Below are 16,891 nucleotides of genomic sequence, written 5' to 3'. Positions count from 1 at the left end.
AGAATCCTTTTTCAGATTTAGTATAGATAAAGGATCTTACTATGTTATACTATTCAATTCTCGACGATGAATTTATTTGATAGATCATATATTGTTATTCATAATACTGATCCGATTCAGTGTCATCAGAATGCAATTTATCCCATTGAATTTACAGGAATCCAATTTCTCATCTCTATGGGATTAGATCCCGAGTTATTGCGAAGTAAAAAAAATGAGATTATGGAAGTAAATATTCTCGCATTTATTGCTACTGCACTGTTCATTCTAGTTCCTACTGCTTTTTTACTTATCATCTACGTAAAAACAGTCAGTCAAAATGACTAATTTGATTGAAACTTGAATTATTATTTCTTATCAATGATTGAAGAAAGGAATTCAAACTTCAAGTCTTAAACGAAATGATCTGGCTGGAATCATAAGTATCTGAGATAGTAGTATCTAAGCCTAGATAGTATGGTATAGTTATATACTATTATATAGTATATATTATCATATTCATTATTTTCATAGAAAATTGTATTGTATACGGATATAGACTTTTTCCTATAAAAAAACCCATATCTAGATCAATATACAATATGTATGTACATGGATTAGATGTATATCTAAATAGTACATCAAAATAGCAGCCCAATTCTTTTTTTTTTTTTGCTACATTTACCTGTGTGTATTTCGATCGATCCAAAATAATTGAAGGCCAACTGTTCTAATTCTTAACCTATTTTAGAATTTATTTATATAGGATAGATCCTGAGATCCATCAAAAGAATCAATGGAGCAAGAATAATATGGGCGTATACTAATCTATTAGAAATTTAAAAATAAATAAAAAAAAGAGAAAATAAAATGAAACCAAAGAATCTTTTTCTTTTTTTAGATTTCCCACCACAAGAAGCTATTGCTTGATCCATTAACAGAAAACATGATCCGCGGAGTTCTATTGGAGTTCTATTCTATGATAATTTATTCAGATTTGTAAAAGGGAATAGGTTAATAGACTCCTCTCCATTCCATTTTTATGGAGAGGAGTCTATTAACGAAAGGTGAAATACACGATACGTGAATCGTGCAACGAAAGAAGGATATAATCTTCTTATGTGTAGAACCTCTTTTCTTTGGTTTGGACAACAACTAGTCACTTCCAATAGAAAGTATGTATTGCCATAATCTAATTAGATTAGCGGAACGACTTTATGTTCTCTTAGAACAGTAAAAGTAAAAAAAGAAGGAAACAAATAAAGAAAAAAATAAAAAACCCATTTCTGGTTTTTGTTCATTGTAATATCCATAATTCTGGTAAGAACTGGTTTATTAAAATAGAATGTTTAGGAAGAATCCGGTTGAAAAAATTTTCCTATCATGCGTAGATTTGAGTTTCGAAATAGAACTATAGTAAAGTAATCATTCATTGTTTGATCGAATGTTTATTATTCATTATTGTATTTTCTTATTCATTATTGTATTTCAGTATAATTTTGAAACAGAGACATTCTTAAAAAAGAAAAAGCTTCGCAAAATGCTCAATTAAACAATTCATACAATTAAATTAAAAAACTAGTAGTACCCCTCCCTAAAGTCCACTCCTTCCCCATACTACAAGTGAGAGGGAAAATGTAAAGACTACCATTAAAGCAGCCCAAGCGAGACTTACAATATCCATATGAATTATGTCTCCTATCTCTATGAAGGAATTATTTAATTATTGATTAATAATCATAGTGGAATTAATGGCGCAGAGTCAAAATATAATTCTGACTTAAAGCTATTAATGAACCAATCCAATGAATCTACTTGTAACAATATTCTAAGATTTCTGGTAGAATTTTGAAGTATAAGTATTAAGTACAGATATGATACACATACCTTTTCTTGAAAAATTAGATAGCAAAGGAATACTTCTATTCTAATGAAATGAAACATGTGGGAATACTAAGACCTACTGTTTGTTACCCTTTTTTTTTCGACTTTTACTTTTACTCTATAAAAATAAGAGTTGACCAACTATCCTGATTGAATGTTTGATTACTCAGAGACCCTCGTGAGTCTGGATATAAAGTTTCTTCAATCCTTTCCACAACTCTTAAATGGATTTCCCATCAGCCTATCTAATCTAATTCCAGATGGAGTCAGTAGACACAATTTTAGTAATGGTAGTAAAAAATAATTAGGAATTCTTGATACTCTTTCGTACAATCTCTTCTTCAATCCTAGGAGAAAAATGGATTGTCTTTTAGGAACCTTTGGATACTTTCGACCTCTGATTTTCGTCGTTCTGAATTCCAGAATTGACTCTCGCTATTAGTAAGACTCACTTCATCCCTATTTGTATCGGTTTGAGTCACACCCAAGGACCTTATTTTGAGAAAAAAACTATCGATAGGCTTATACTTCTCCGGCTCCGGGGACAAAATTCGTCGAATTAAATCAGTAGAATAAGAAATCCCCCGTTTTTTGTTGATCAGGCGACACCCAGATTTGAACTGGGGATAAAGGATTTGCAGTCCCCTGCCTTACCACTTGGCCATGTCGCCAAATCCGATCCAAATCTCAAAAAAAATATAAAATAGGTAAAAAAAGAGTATTCATCCATATTCTTTTACTAAGATTCTATTACTAATTCTTTTCTTTTTTTTTATCCAATCCAATTATTCTCTTCGATTGGTTATCACACCCCTTAAAAACTCCCCCTTCTCTTTCCATTGAGAAGGTAAAAAATGGATTTTCGGTCACAGACTGAAAAATTTAGTGCAAATTGGAACCATTAACTATTTTTTTTGAATTAGTGAAAAGTTCTTCAATTTGTATCTCAAATTATTGCCTTTCCTTACTGGCATAACAAATTAATTTAAATATAACAATATATATGATATGTGTATATGTAAACCCACACCCCAAAAACAAAAATTGTTACACATATACCGGGACCGGGACGAGTCTTTTTTATGTACATATCCCATATCCTTATAGGGAATCGTCGTGTTTTTTTTTTCGTTTTCTATAATACAATAGAAAAAGTAGAAATTATGATATGGTGTGACCTGACTTCTGTTGCCACAAGCAAAATTGCTATAAAAAAAAAGATGAGATGAGATATGTGGATAGCTATACCGGCATATACTTTACTTAGGAAATATTATTCCTATTATGCAATTCAATCATATTCCATAAATCCATATATTATATATAGTAAAAGTCAAATTATATTTATATTATATAGTAAAAAGTTAAAGTTATATTTTATATATAGTAAAAGAAAAAAATTAACTTTAACTAAAAGGGAAACCATATTACTACTGGCTTTCTTTATCTCATTCATAGAGATTCGATTTCATTCTGAATCCATTTATTTTTTTGGTACCCAATCAATCTAATCGTATTATCATAATAATAGGTAGAAGTTGGATGAATTTTTATATTCTATATAAGACTCCATAAGTGTAAGTGGCGGAATTATTCTGGGAATGCTTTATAAATTCATTTCCATTTGTACCTGTCGCAAATTCGAACTTGTCTTGCGTCGAAGTTGTCTAAAATTTCATGTGATTCAGTAAACAGAATATACATTCCATCATTGCGAAACCGAACCATATGGATCGATAAATAGTGAGCTAATAATGGGATTTTTCGATAAAGGGGAAACTGAAAATTAAGATGCTCTGGAATGATGGAAATGAGGGAATGTCCACAATACCTGGATTTAGTCAGATCCAATTTGAGGGATTTTGTAGGTTTATTAATGAGGGCTTGACGGAAGAATTTCATAAGTTTCCGAAAATTGAAGACACAGATCAAGAAATTGAATTTAAATTATTTGTAGAAAGATATCAATTGGTGGAACCCTTGATAAACGAAAGAAATGCTGTGTATGAATCACTCACATATTCTTCTGAATTATATGTACCCGCGGGATTAATTTGGAAAACCGGTAGAGATATGCAAGAAGAAACCATTTTTATTGGAAACATTCCAATAATGAATTCTTTGGGAACCTTTATAGTAAATGGAATATACAGAATTGTGATCAATCAAATATTGCAAAGTCCTGGTATTTACTACCGTTCAGAATTGGACCATAACGGAATTTCTGTCTATACCAGCACCATAATATCAGATTGGGGAGGGAGATCAGAATTAGAGATTGATAGAAAATCAAGGATATGGGCCCGTGTGAGTAGGAAACAAAAAATATCTATTCTAGTTCTATCGTCGGCTATGGGTTCGAATCTAAGAGAAATTCTGGATAATGTTTGTTACCCTGAAATTTTCTTGTCTTTCCTTAATCTGAATGATAAGGAGAAAAAAAAGATTGGGTCAAAAGAAAGTGCTATTTTGGAATTTTATCAACAATTTGCTTGTGTAGGCGGGGATCCGATATTTTCTGAGTCCTTATGTAAGGAATTACAAAAGAAATTTTTTCAACAAAGATGTGAATTAGGAAGGATTGGTCGACGAAATATGAACCGTAGACTGAATCTTGATATACCTCAGAACAATACATTTTTGTTACCACGAGATGTATTGGCTGCTGTGGATCATTTGATCGGAATGAAATTTGGAATGGGTACACTTGATGATATGAATCACTTGAAAAATAAACGTATTCGTTCTATAGCGGACTTGTTACAGGATCAATTTGGACTGGCTCTTGTTCGTTTAGAAAATGCAGTTCGAGGAACTATATCTGGAGCAATTCGTCATAAATTGATACCGACTCCTCAAAATTTGGTAACTTCAACTTCATTAACAACCACTTATGAATCGTTTTTTGGCCTACATCCTTTATCTCAAGTTTTGGATCGAACTAATCCATTGACACAAATTGTTCATGGGCGAAAATTGAGTTATTTGGGTCCTGGAGGATTGACGGGTAAAACTGCTAGTTTTCGGATACGAGATATTCATCCTAGCCACTACGGACGTATTTGTCCAATTGATACGTCCGAAGGAATCAATGTTGGACTTATTGGATCCTTAGCCATTCATGTGAGGATTGGCCATTGGGGATCCATAAAGAGTCCGTTTTATGAAATATCTGAAAGATCAAAAAAGGAGGCACAGATAGTTTATTTATCACCAAATAGAGATGAATATTATAGGGTAGCAGCTGGAAATTCTTTGGCCTTGAATCAGAGTATTCAGGAAGAACAGGTTGTTCCAGCTCGATACCGTCAAGAGTTCCTGACTATTGCATGGGAACAGATTCATCTTAGAAGTATTTTTCCCTTCCAATATTTTTCTATTGGAGCTTCTCTCATTCCTTTTATCGAGCATAATGATGCGAATCGGGCTTTAATGAGTTCTAATATGCAGCGCCAAGCAGTTCCGCTTTCTCAGTCCGAGAGGTGCATTGTTGGAACTGGACTGGAACGTCAAACGGCTCTAGATTCGGGGGTTTCCGCTATAGCCGAACACGAGGGAAAGATCATTTATACTGATCCTCACAAGATTATTTTTGCAAGTAATGGAGACACTACTATAAGTATTCCATTAGTTATCTGTCAACGTTCCAACAAAAATACTTGTATGCATCAAAAACCTCAGGTTTCGCGAGGTAAATGCATTAAAAAGGGACAAATTTTAGCGGACGGTGCGGCTACAGTTGGTGGAGAACTCACTTTAGGAAAAAACGTATTAGTAGCTTATATGCCATGGGAAGGTTACAATTTTGAAGACGCAGTACTAATTAGTGAACGTTTGGTATATGAAGATATTTATACTTCTTTTCACATCCGGAAATATGAAATTCAGACTCATATGACAAGCCAAGGACCTGAAAGAATCACTAGGGAAATACCACATCTAGAGGCTCATTTACTCCGCAATTTAGACAGAAATGGAGTTGTGATGCTGGGATCTTGGGTAGAAACAGGTGATATTTTAGTAGGAAAATTAAGGCCTCAGACGGCAAACGAATCCTCATATGCTCCAGAGGATAGATTATTAAGAGCCATTCTTGGAATTCAGGTATCCACTGCAAAAGAAACTTCTCTAAAACTACCTATAGGCGGAAGAGGGCGCGTTATTGACGTGAGATGGATCCGGAAAAAGGGGGGTTCCAGTTATAATTTAGAAATGATTCGTGTATATATTTCACAGAAACGTGAAATCAAAGTAGGTGATAAAGTAGCTGGAAGACATGGGAATAAAGGTATCATTTCCAAAATTTTGCCTAGACAAGATATGCCTTATTTGCAAGATGGAACACCTGTTGATATGGTCTTCAACCCATTAGGAGTACCATCACGAATGAATGTGGGACAGATATTTGAATGTTCGCTCGGGTTAGCGGGAGATCTGTTAAAAAGACATTATAGAATAGCATCTTTTGATGAGAGATATGAGCAAGAGGCTTCGAGAAAGCTAGTGTTTTCTGAATTATATGAAGCCAGTAAGCAAACAAAAAATCCATGGGTATTTGAACCGGAATATCCGGGAAAAAGCAGAATATTTGATGGAAGAACAGGAAATCCTTTCGAACAACCTGTCTTAATAGGAAAGTCCTATATTTTAAAATTAATTCATCAAGTTGATGATAAAATCCATGGACGTTCTAGTGGACATTACGCACTTGTTACACAACAACCCCTTAGAGGAAGGGCAAAGCAAGGGGGACAACGAGTAGGAGAAATGGAAGTTTGGGCTTTAGAGGGATTTGGTGTTGCTCATATTTTACAAGAGATGCTTACTTATAAATCTGATCATATTAGAGCTCGTCAAGAAGTACTTGGTGCTACGATCATTGGAGGAAGAGTATCTAACCCAGAAGATGCTCCAGAATCTTTTCGATTGCTCGTTCGAGAACTACGATCTTTAGCTATAGAACTGAATCATTTCCTTGTATCTGAGAAGAACTTCCAGATTAATAGGAAGGAAGCTTGATCTGAATGAATCAGAATTTCTATTCTATGATTGACCGGTATAAACATCAACAACTTCGAATTGGCCTAGTTTCTCCTCAACAAATAAAGGCTTGGGCCAATAAAATCTTACCTAATGGAGAGATAGTTGGAAAGGTGACAAAGCCCTATACGTTTCATTATAAGACCAATAAACCGGAAAAAGATGGATTGTTTTGTGAAAGAATCTCTGGACCCATAAAAAGTGGAATTTGTGCTTGTGGAAATTATCGAGTGATTGGAGCTGAAAAAGAAGACCCGAAATTTTGTGAACAATGTGGGGTGGAATTTGTTGATTCTCGGATACGAAGATATCAAATGGGATACATAAAACTTGCATGTCCAGTGACTCATGTGTGGTATTTAAAACGTCTTCCTAGTTATATTGCGAATCTTTTAGATAAACCCCTTAAGGAATTAGAAGGCTTGGTATACTGTGATGTGTGATTTGATCAAAATTTGCGTTTTACAGATTCGGACTGAGAAACTGTCATCCCGCTCAATCCGATTGGGATGCCCCCGGCTCTGACATGTATTTTTTGAGAAGTAGAAGTAACATGAAACTCAGAATTATAGGTGTATACAATACTTCCAAATGAAAGGGGAATTAATCCATGGTCGATTTCGTATAAATAAGAATTTATAATTCTACCTATACCTCGTGAAAAAAAAGACTTTTTTGTGGAATCAGTTATTTCATTTATTTATAGCATAGCGAGATTGCATTTAAGCAAGCAAATATAGCATGGTTACAGAAGTCTATTTATCGCATATATGCTTTAAGGCTAACATAACCATCGAGGTAAATAGGGGCCTAAAAGATCGAATAGAACAATATATAGACAAGTAAATCCTTTACGAGTCCCAAAGTATTCTTTTAAGGAGATTCATCATTTAACGAGAAGTAGACTACTCAAAAATCTCATATTTTCATTTTATCCAATTTTATCATAAGTAATTCTTAAAATGAAAGTAACAAAAAGAAGAATGAATCGTTGGTCCTTAGTGGGAACTTGAGTAAGGAGTAGTTCCTTGTTTGTAGGGTTTTTCAAACAAACTATTAAAATAAGAAACAATTCCCTTTTTTGAGGTAACTACTTGAGCCGGATGAAAGGAAACCTTCACGTCCGATTTTAAAGGGGGGAATCCAACCCTACAGGAACCTATCTCGATTTTTCTTTTGCTAGGCCCATAGCTAAAAAACCTACTTTCTTACGATTACGAGGTTTATTCGAATATGAAATCCAATCCCGGAAATACAGCATACCACTTTTTTTTACTACCCAAGTCTTCGAGACATTTCGAAATCGAGAAATCTCTACAGGAGCAGGTGCTATCAGAGAACAATTAGCCGATTCAGATTTGAGAATTATTAGAAGTAATTCATTGGTAGAATGGAAGGAGTTAGGGGAGGAGGGTTCCACTGGAAATGAATGGGAAGATAGAAAAATTAGAAGAAGAAAAGATTTTTTGGTTAGACGCATGAAATTAGCTAAACATTTTATTCGAACAAATGTAGAACCAGAATGGATGGTTTTGTGCTTATTACCAGTTCTTCCTCCCGAATTGAGACCAATCATTCAGATAGATGGGGGTAAACTAATGAGTTCGGATATTAATGAACTCTACAGACGAGTTATTTATCGGAATAATACTCTTACCGATTTATTAGCAACAAGTAGATCTACGCCGGGGGAATTAGTAATGTGTCAGGAAAAATTGGTACAAGAGGCCGTGGATACACTTCTTGATAATGGGATCCGTGGACAACCAATGAGGGATGGTCACAATAAAGTTTACAAGTCATTTTCAGATATAATTGAAGGTAAAGAAGGAAGATTTCGTGAAACTCTGCTTGGTAAACGTGTCGATTATTCGGGACGTTCCGTTATTGTCGTGGGTCCTTCGCTTTCATTACATCAGTGTGGATTACCTCGAGAAATAGCAATAGAGCTTTTACAAACATTTGTAATTCGTGGTCTAATCAGACAACATGTTGCTTCTAACATAGGAATTGCTAAAAGTAAAATTCGGGAAAAAGAACCCATTGTATGGGAAATACTTCAAGAAGTTATGCAGGGGCATCCTGTATTATTGAATAGAGCACCCACCCTGCACAGATTAGGCATACAAGCATTCCAACCTATTTTAGTGGAAGGGAGCGCTATTTGTTTACACCCATTAGTTTGTAAGGGTTTCAATGCAGACTTTGATGGGGATCAAATGGCTGTTCATGTACCTTTATCTTTGGAAGCTCAAGCGGAGGCTCGTTTACTTATGTTTTCTCATATGAATCTCTTGTCTCCAGCTATTGGGGATCCTATTTCTGTACCAACTCAAGACATGCTTATTGGACTCTATTTATTAACAATCGGAAATCGTCGAGGTATTTGTGCAAATAGGTATAATCCATATAATAGTGGAAACTACCAAAAAAAAATAGTTAATAATCATAATAATAACTATAGGTATATGAGGGAAAAAGAACCCTATTTTTCTAGTTCCTATGATGCACTTGGAGCTTATCGACAGAAAAGAATCAGTTTAAATAGTCCTTTGTGGCTCCGATGGAGACGAGATCAACGTGTCATTGGTTCAAGAGAAGTTCCCATCGAAGTTCAATATGAATCTTTAGGTACTTATCATGAGATTTATGGGCACTATCTAATAGTAGGAAGTATAACAAAAGAAATCCGTTCTATATACATTCGAACTACTCTTGGTCATATTTCTTTTTATAGAGAATTAGAAGAAGCCATACAGGGTTTTTGTCGAGCCTACTCATACGCTATCTAATCTAATTTCTTAGATTAGGCGATGTTTGTGCCTAGTGCCTAGGGTAATTCAGGTCTCCCAAATTTCACTGGTATTCTAATTTCTGAATTTCTGTGTGAATCAAGATTGAGGAAAGGAAGTTTTCGAATCATTGACTTGGGTCCATTGTCGAATCCTACTTAGCAGAAGAAATATAAGAGAAGAGGTACTTATGGCAGAACGGGCTGATCCGGTCTTTCACAATAAAGTGATAAATGGAACTGCTATGAAACGACTTATTAGCAGGTTAATCGATCATTTCGGAATGGCATATACATCACATATCTTGGATCAAATAAAAACTTTGGGTTTCCAGCAAGCCACTGCTACATCTATTTCATTAGGAATTGATGATCTTTTAACAATCCCTTCGAAGGGATGGTTAGTCCAAGACGCCGAACAACAAAGTTTTATTTTAGAGAAACACCATCATTATGGGAATGTACACGCGGTAGAAAAATTACGTCAATCCATTGAGATATGGTATGCTACAAGTGAATATTTGAGACAAGAAATGAATCCTAATTTTCGTATGACTGATCCTTCTAATCCAGTACATATAATGTCCTTTTCGGGAGCTAGAGGAAATGCATCTCAGATACATCAATTAGTGGGTATGAGAGGATTAATGTCGGATCCCCAAGGACAAATGATTGATTTACCCATTCAAAGCAATTTACGTGAAGGACTTTCTTTGACAGAATATATAATTTCCTGCTATGGAGCTCGCAAAGGAGTTGTAGATACTGCTGTACGAACATCAGATGCTGGATACCTCACACGTAGACTTGTTGAAGTAGTTCAACACATTATTATACGTAGAACAGATTGTGGTACTATCCGAGGTATTTCCGTGAGCCCTCAAAATGGTATGACAGAAAAAATTTTTGTCCAAACACTAATTGGTCGTGTATTAGCAGACGATATATATATTGGTTTGCGATGTCTTGCCACTCGAAATCAAGATATTGGGATTGGACTTATAAATCGATTCATAACCTTTCGAGCACAACCAATATATATTAGAACCCCCTTTACTTGCAGGAATACATCTTGGATCTGCCAATTATGTTATGGTCGGAGTCCTACTCATGGTGACCTGGTCGAATTGGGAGAAGCTGTAGGTATTATTGCAGGTCAATCAATTGGGGAACCAGGGACTCAACTAACATTAAGAACTTTTCATACTGGTGGAGTATTCACAGGTGGTACTGCCGAGTATGTACGAGCTCCTTCTAATGGAAAAATAAAATTGAATGAGAATTTGGTTCATCCCACACGTACCCGTCATGGGCATCCCGCTTTTCTATGTTCTATGGACTTGTATGTAACTATTGAGAGTCGGGATATTCTACATAATGTAAATATTCCACTAAAGAGTTTGATTTTAGTTCAAAATAATCAATATGTAGAATCAGAACAAGTAATTGCTGAAATTCGTGCTGGAACGTCCACTTTTTATTTTAAAGAGAAGGTACGAAAACATATTTATTCTGAATCAGAGGGAGAAATGCACTGGAGTACTGATGTACACCATGCACCTGAATATACATATGGTAATGTTCATCTATTATTAAAAACAAGTCATTTATGGATATTAGCAGGAGGTTCGTGCAGATCTAGTATAGTGTCTTTTTCGCTCCACAAGGATCAAGATCAAATGAATCCTCATGCTTTTTCTGTCGAAGAAAGATATATTTCTGATCTATCAATGACTAACGGTCGAGTAAGATATAAATTGTTAGATACTTCTGATAAAAAAGATAAGAAAATTCTTGACTATTCAATAAGACCTGATCAAACCATATATAATGGTCATTGGAATATTATATATCCTTCTATTATCCAAGGGAATTCTTATTTCTTGGCGAAAAAACGAAGAAATAGATTCATCATCCCATTACAATATCATCAAAAACGAGAGAATGAACTAATACCTTGTTTTGATATTTCAATTGAAATACCAAAACAGGGTATTTTACGTAGAAATAGTATTCTTGCTTTTTTTGATGATCCACGATACAGAAGAAATAATTCGGGAATTACTAAATATGGGACCGTAGAGGTCAATTCAATTATCAAAAAAGAGGATTTGATTGAGTATAGAGGATCAAAAGAATTTATTCCGAAATACCAAATGAAAGTAGATCGTTTTTTTTTTATTCTCGAGGAAGTGCATATTTTACCTGGATCTTCATTGATAATGGTCCAGAACAATAGTATCATTGGAGTAGATACACAACTCGCTTTAAATACAAGAAGTCGAGTAGGCGGATTAGTCCGCCTGGAGAGAAAAAAAAAAAATATTGAACTAAAAATATTTTCCGGAGATATTTATTTTCCTGGAGAGGCGGATAAGATATCTAGGCATAGTGGCATTTTTATACCACCGAAAACAAAAAAAAATTCTAAGGAATCAAAAAAATTGAAAAATTGGATCTATGTCCAACGGATCACACCCACAAAGAAAAAGTATTTTGTTTTGGTTCGACCCGTAGTCACATATGAAATAACTGATGGCATAAATTTAGCAACACTTTTTCCTCAAGATCTCTTGCGGGAAAAGGATAATGTCCAACTTAGAGTTGTCAATTATATCCTTTATGGAAATGGCAAGTCAATTCGAGGAATTTTTCACACAAGTATTCAATTAGTTCGCACTTGTTTAATATTGAATTGGGATCCAGAACAAAATGGTTCTCCGAAAGAGATTCGTGCTTCCTTTATTGAGGTAAAGGGAAATGATCTGATTCGAAATTTCATGAGAATTGAGTTAGTAAAGTCCAGCATTTCGTATATCGGAAAAAGATATGATAGGGCAAGTTCAGGATTGATTTCCGATAATGGATTAGATCGTACAAATATAAATCCTTTTTACTGCAAGGTTAGTATTCAATTACTTACACAACATCAAGGTACTATTGGTACATTGTTGAATCGAAATAAGGAATGCCAATCTTTGATAATTTTGTCATCATCCAATTGTTCTCGAATTGGTCCATTCAATGGTTCGAAATATAACATGATAAAAGAATCGGATCCCATAATCCCAATTAAGGATTTGTTGTGTCCTTTGGGGACTATTGTCCCTAAAATGGTAAATTTATATTCATTTTACCATTTAATAACTTATAATCAGATTTTGTTAAAGAAATATTTGCTACTTGGTAATTTTCAACAGACTTTCCAAGTACTTGAAGTACTTAAATACTGTTTAATAGATGAAAATAGGAGGATTTATAATCCCGATCCATGCAGTAACATCATTTTGAATCCATTCCATTTGAATTGGCATTTTCTCCATCACGATTATTGGGAAGAGACATCTACAATAATTAGCCTTGGACAATTTTTTTGTGAAAATATATGTCTATTTAAATACAAATCGCACATAAAAAAATCTGGGCAAATTATAATTGTTGATGTTGACGCTTTAATTATAAGATCCGCTAAGCCCTATTTAGCCACTCCAGGAGCAACTATTCATGGCCATTATGGTAAAATATTTTACGAAGGAGATACATTAGTTACATTTATATATGAAAAATCAAGATCTGGTGACATAACACAAGGTCTTCCAAAAGTGGAACAAATCTTAGAAGTACGTTCAATTGATTCAATATCAATGAACCTTGAAAGGAGAGTTGAAGGTTGGAACAAAGGTATACCAAAAATTTTTGGAATCCCCTGGGGATTCTTGATTCAAGCCGAGCTAACCATAGCTCAAAGTCGTATCTCTTTGGTTAATAAAATCCAAAGGGTTTATCGATCTCAGGGGGTACAGATCCATAATAGACATATAGAGATTATTGTACGTCAAGTAACATCAAAGGTGTTGGTTTCAGAAGATGGAATGTCTAATGTTTTTTCACCTGGGGAATTAATTGGATTGTTGCGAGCGGAACGAGTGGGGCGCGCTTTGGACGAAGCGATCTCTTATCGCGCAATCCTATTGGGAATAACAAGGACATCTTTGAATACTCAAAGTTTCATATCCGAAGCAAGTTTTCAAGAAACCGCTCGAGTTTTAGCAAAAGCTGCTCTACGAGGTCGTATTGATTGGTTGAAAGGCCTGAAAGAGAATGTTGTTCTAGGTGGAATTATACCTGTTGGTACAGGATTCAAAAAATTAGTGCACCATTCAAGTAAGGACAAAAACTTTTATTTGGAAATCAAAAGAAAGAATCTATTTGACTTGGAAATAAAAGATCTTTTGTTACACCATAGAGAATTATTTTGTTCTTATGTACCAAACAATTTCCATGAGACATTAGAACAATCATTTACGCGATTTCATGATTCCTAAGAGCGGATTCTTTTACTTTAACTATCTTTTAATTATCTGTTTTTTAATTATCTGGTCTGGCTTTTCTTTTAACTTAACTATCTTGTTCTTGTTTGAATATTGATAAAAAAATAAGTAATTAAAAGACATTAATGGTTTGTACTGTGTATTAAAGGTCAATTCCCGGCAGAAGGTTCCATCGGAACAATTACTTATTTCAAAGTACCTCGTCTCTTTGTTAAAGTTAAAAAAAAAACAAAAAGGAAGTGTGAGAAAAATGACAAGAAGATATTGGAACATTAATTTAGAAGAGATGATGGAGGCCGGAGTTCATTTTGGTCATGGTACTAAGAAATGGAATCCTAGAATGGCCCCTTACATCTCTGCAAAGCGTAAAGGTATTCATATTACAAATCTCACTGGAACTGCTCGTTTTTTATCAGAAGCCTCTGATTTAGTTTTTGATGCGGCAAGTAAGGGAAGAACCTTCTTAATTGTTGGTACCAAAAATAAAGCAGCAGATTCAGTAGCATCGGCTGCAATAAGAGCCCGGTGTCATTATGTTAATAAAAAATGGCTTGGTGGTATGTTAACAAATTGGTCTACTACGGAAACGAGACTTCAAAAGATCAGGGATTTAAGAGCAGAACAAAAGATGGGTAAACTCAACCGTCTTCCCAAAAGAGATGCGGCAATATTGAAGAGAAAATTATTTACCTTGCAAACATATCTCGGCGGTATCAAATATATGACGAGGTTGCCTGATATTGTGATCATCGTTGATCAGCAAGAAGAATATACGGCTCTTCGAGAGTGTGTAATTTTGGGTATTCCGACGATTTGTTTAATCGATACAAATTGTGACCCGGATCTCGCAGATATTTCGATTCCATCCAACGATGATGCTATAGCTTCAATCCGATTGGTTCTTAACAAATTAGTATCCGCAATTTGTGAGGGCCGCTCTAGCTATATAAGAAATCCTTGATTATGATTAAGGGGGGATTTTTGGATTCGGTTACTATTCTTGAATTAAATAAAAAAAGCAAAAAGGTAAGTGCGGGCATATTGATAATATGTTATTATATTACGTGATTTCTTGGTATCCTATGTAAATTCTTGATATCTTAAATATACAATTAATGAATACGATTTTTGATTCATATTGGTGAGTTGAAAAAGAGATAGAGATGGTTGAATCAAAATAATTTATTTTTTGAAGTTCAATTTCTGCTAGAGGACAATATGAATGTTATACCATGTTCCATTAAAACACTCAAAGGGTTATACGATATATCGGGTGTAGAGGTAGGCCAACATTTATATTGGCAAATAGGAGGTTTACAAATCCATGCCCAAGTACTTATCACTTCTTGGGTAGTAATTGCTATCTTATTAGGTTCAGTCATTATAGCTGTTCGGAATCCACAAACCATTCCGACCAACGGTCAGAATTTCTTTGAATATATCCTTGAATTTATTCGAGACTTAAGCAAAACCCAGATTGGAGAAGAATATGGCCCTTGGGTTCCCTTTATTGGAACTATGTTCCTCTTTATTTTTGTTTCTAACTGGTCAGGTGCTCTTTTACCTTGGAAAATTATACAGTTACCTCATGGAGAATTAGCTGCACCCACGAATGATATAAATACTACTGTTGCTTTAGCTTTACTCACGTCCGTCGCATATTTTTATGCGGGTCTTAGCAAAAAAGGATTGGGTTATTTTGGGAAATACATTCAACCAACCCCCATCCTTTTACCAATTAACATCCTAGAAGATTTCACAAAACCTTTATCTCTTAGTTTTCGACTTTTCGGAAATATATTAGCCGATGAATTAGTAGTTGTTGTTCTTGTTTCTTTAGTCCCTTCAGTAGTTCCTATACCTGTCATGTTTCTTGGATTATTTACAAGTGGTATTCAAGCTCTTATTTTTGCAACCTTAGCCGCGGCTTATATAGGTGAATCCATGGAAGGTCATCATTAACTAGCTTTTCAAATAGTCTTTTTTTTTTAATTCTATTATTAAGCAAGCTTATCCCACATGATTCATGATAATCCAATTGGATGGGTAAGATAATAGTGTATGATTCCATCATCTAGAATTGTAGGAGAAAAGATAGACAATATTCCAACAGAATTCTAAAAAAAATAAGGGCTGGGGAGGTTATAGTTAGAGTATAATATATGTAATAATGTCTATAGGCTCTAAACCCCCGTCTATTTTTCTAGGAATTATTCTATTCCAGAATCAATTAAAAAAATTAGGATGGTTTACATTATGGAAGAAAAGAATGGATATGTGATATTAGAATCACATTAAATATTTTTTAGTTATATGAGATAAGTCTATCCATAATATCGCTATATTACATAACTATATAATATTTATTATTATATTTATTTTTTTATTTTTATTATAGTATTGTAAGGCTATAATTTATATTTTTCCTAATTACAACCAATCCTATAATCATAATCTGGATCCTCATTATTCATATTTGTTATGTTATATATGAACAATATACAACATAAAATAAATATATATATATATATATCTATTATCCGGTTTAATTCAAATTGAAATTAGATTCAATTCATTATATATTTCTTATTTATATATTTATTTATATATATATATTCTTAATTCCTTAATTCTTATATTTTTATATTAAAATATTCAAAATTTTTGTTATTATTTTATTTATTATTTGATAATATGTATAATATACAATACAAATTACAAATAATATAATTTATTATAATTATAAATAAATAATTAATATTATAAATAAATAATTAATAAATAAATTTTTAATTTAAGTTAAGATATTAATAATTAATATCTATTGGTACTTTTTTATTACATAATATGTATTACATATTAACTT

General features: G+C 33.9%; 7 protein-coding genes and 1 non-coding gene; 6 read left to right on the top strand and 2 right to left on the bottom strand. All coding sequences in view use genetic code 11, as the record gives it.

Moving 5' to 3' along the window:
- The first annotated feature begins 222 nt into the window (after positions 1-222).
- psbM (photosystem II protein M) lies at positions 223-327 on the top strand. Its single transcript has one exon. The coding sequence runs from the start codon at positions 223-225 to the stop codon at positions 325-327; it is 105 nt and encodes a 34-aa protein (YP_009694943.1).
- Positions 328-1,573: 1,246 nt separating this feature from the next.
- Positions 1,574-1,663, bottom strand: petN (cytochrome b6/f complex subunit VIII). Its single transcript has one exon. The coding sequence runs from the start codon at positions 1,661-1,663 to the stop codon at positions 1,574-1,576; it is 90 nt and encodes a 29-aa protein (YP_009694942.1).
- Positions 1,664-2,463: 800 nt separating this feature from the next.
- On the bottom strand, positions 2,464-2,534 carry trnC-GCA. Its single transcript has one exon. It is a non-coding gene; the product is annotated as a tRNA-Cys (tRNA).
- A 1,120-nt stretch (positions 2,535-3,654) lies between these two features.
- rpoB (RNA polymerase beta subunit) lies at positions 3,655-6,882 on the top strand. The gene has a single exon. It carries the CDS (start codon positions 3,655-3,657, stop codon positions 6,880-6,882), a length of 3,228 nt encoding a protein of 1,075 aa, YP_009694941.1.
- Positions 6,883-6,908: 26 nt separating this feature from the next.
- Positions 6,909-9,695, top strand: rpoC1 (RNA polymerase beta). One transcript has 2 exons: positions 6,909-7,336; positions 8,069-9,695. The coding sequence occupies exons 1-2, from the start codon at positions 6,909-6,911 to the stop codon at positions 9,693-9,695; spliced, it is 2,055 nt and encodes a 684-aa protein (YP_009694940.1).
- A 190-nt stretch (positions 9,696-9,885) lies between these two features.
- Positions 9,886-14,019, top strand: rpoC2 (RNA polymerase beta subunit). Its single transcript has one exon. The coding sequence runs from the start codon at positions 9,886-9,888 to the stop codon at positions 14,017-14,019; it is 4,134 nt and encodes a 1,377-aa protein (YP_009694939.1).
- Positions 14,020-14,275: 256 nt separating this feature from the next.
- On the top strand, positions 14,276-14,986 carry rps2 (ribosomal protein S2). Its single transcript has one exon. It carries the CDS (start codon positions 14,276-14,278, stop codon positions 14,984-14,986), a length of 711 nt encoding a protein of 236 aa, YP_009694938.1.
- Positions 14,987-15,243: 257 nt separating this feature from the next.
- Positions 15,244-15,987, top strand: atpI (ATP synthase CF0 subunit IV). Its single transcript has one exon. It carries the CDS (start codon positions 15,244-15,246, stop codon positions 15,985-15,987), a length of 744 nt encoding a protein of 247 aa, YP_009694937.1.
- The last annotated feature ends 904 nt before the right edge of the window (positions 15,988-16,891 follow it).

The sequence above is a fragment of the chloroplast genome of Zingiber officinale (assembly GCF_018446385.1).
Source record: "Zingiber officinale chloroplast, complete genome".
Classification (NCBI taxonomy): domain Eukaryota; kingdom Viridiplantae; phylum Streptophyta; class Magnoliopsida; order Zingiberales; family Zingiberaceae; genus Zingiber; species Zingiber officinale.
The sequence above is the reverse complement of the archived record's forward strand: the minus strand, read 5'-3'. Positions and strand labels throughout refer to the sequence as shown.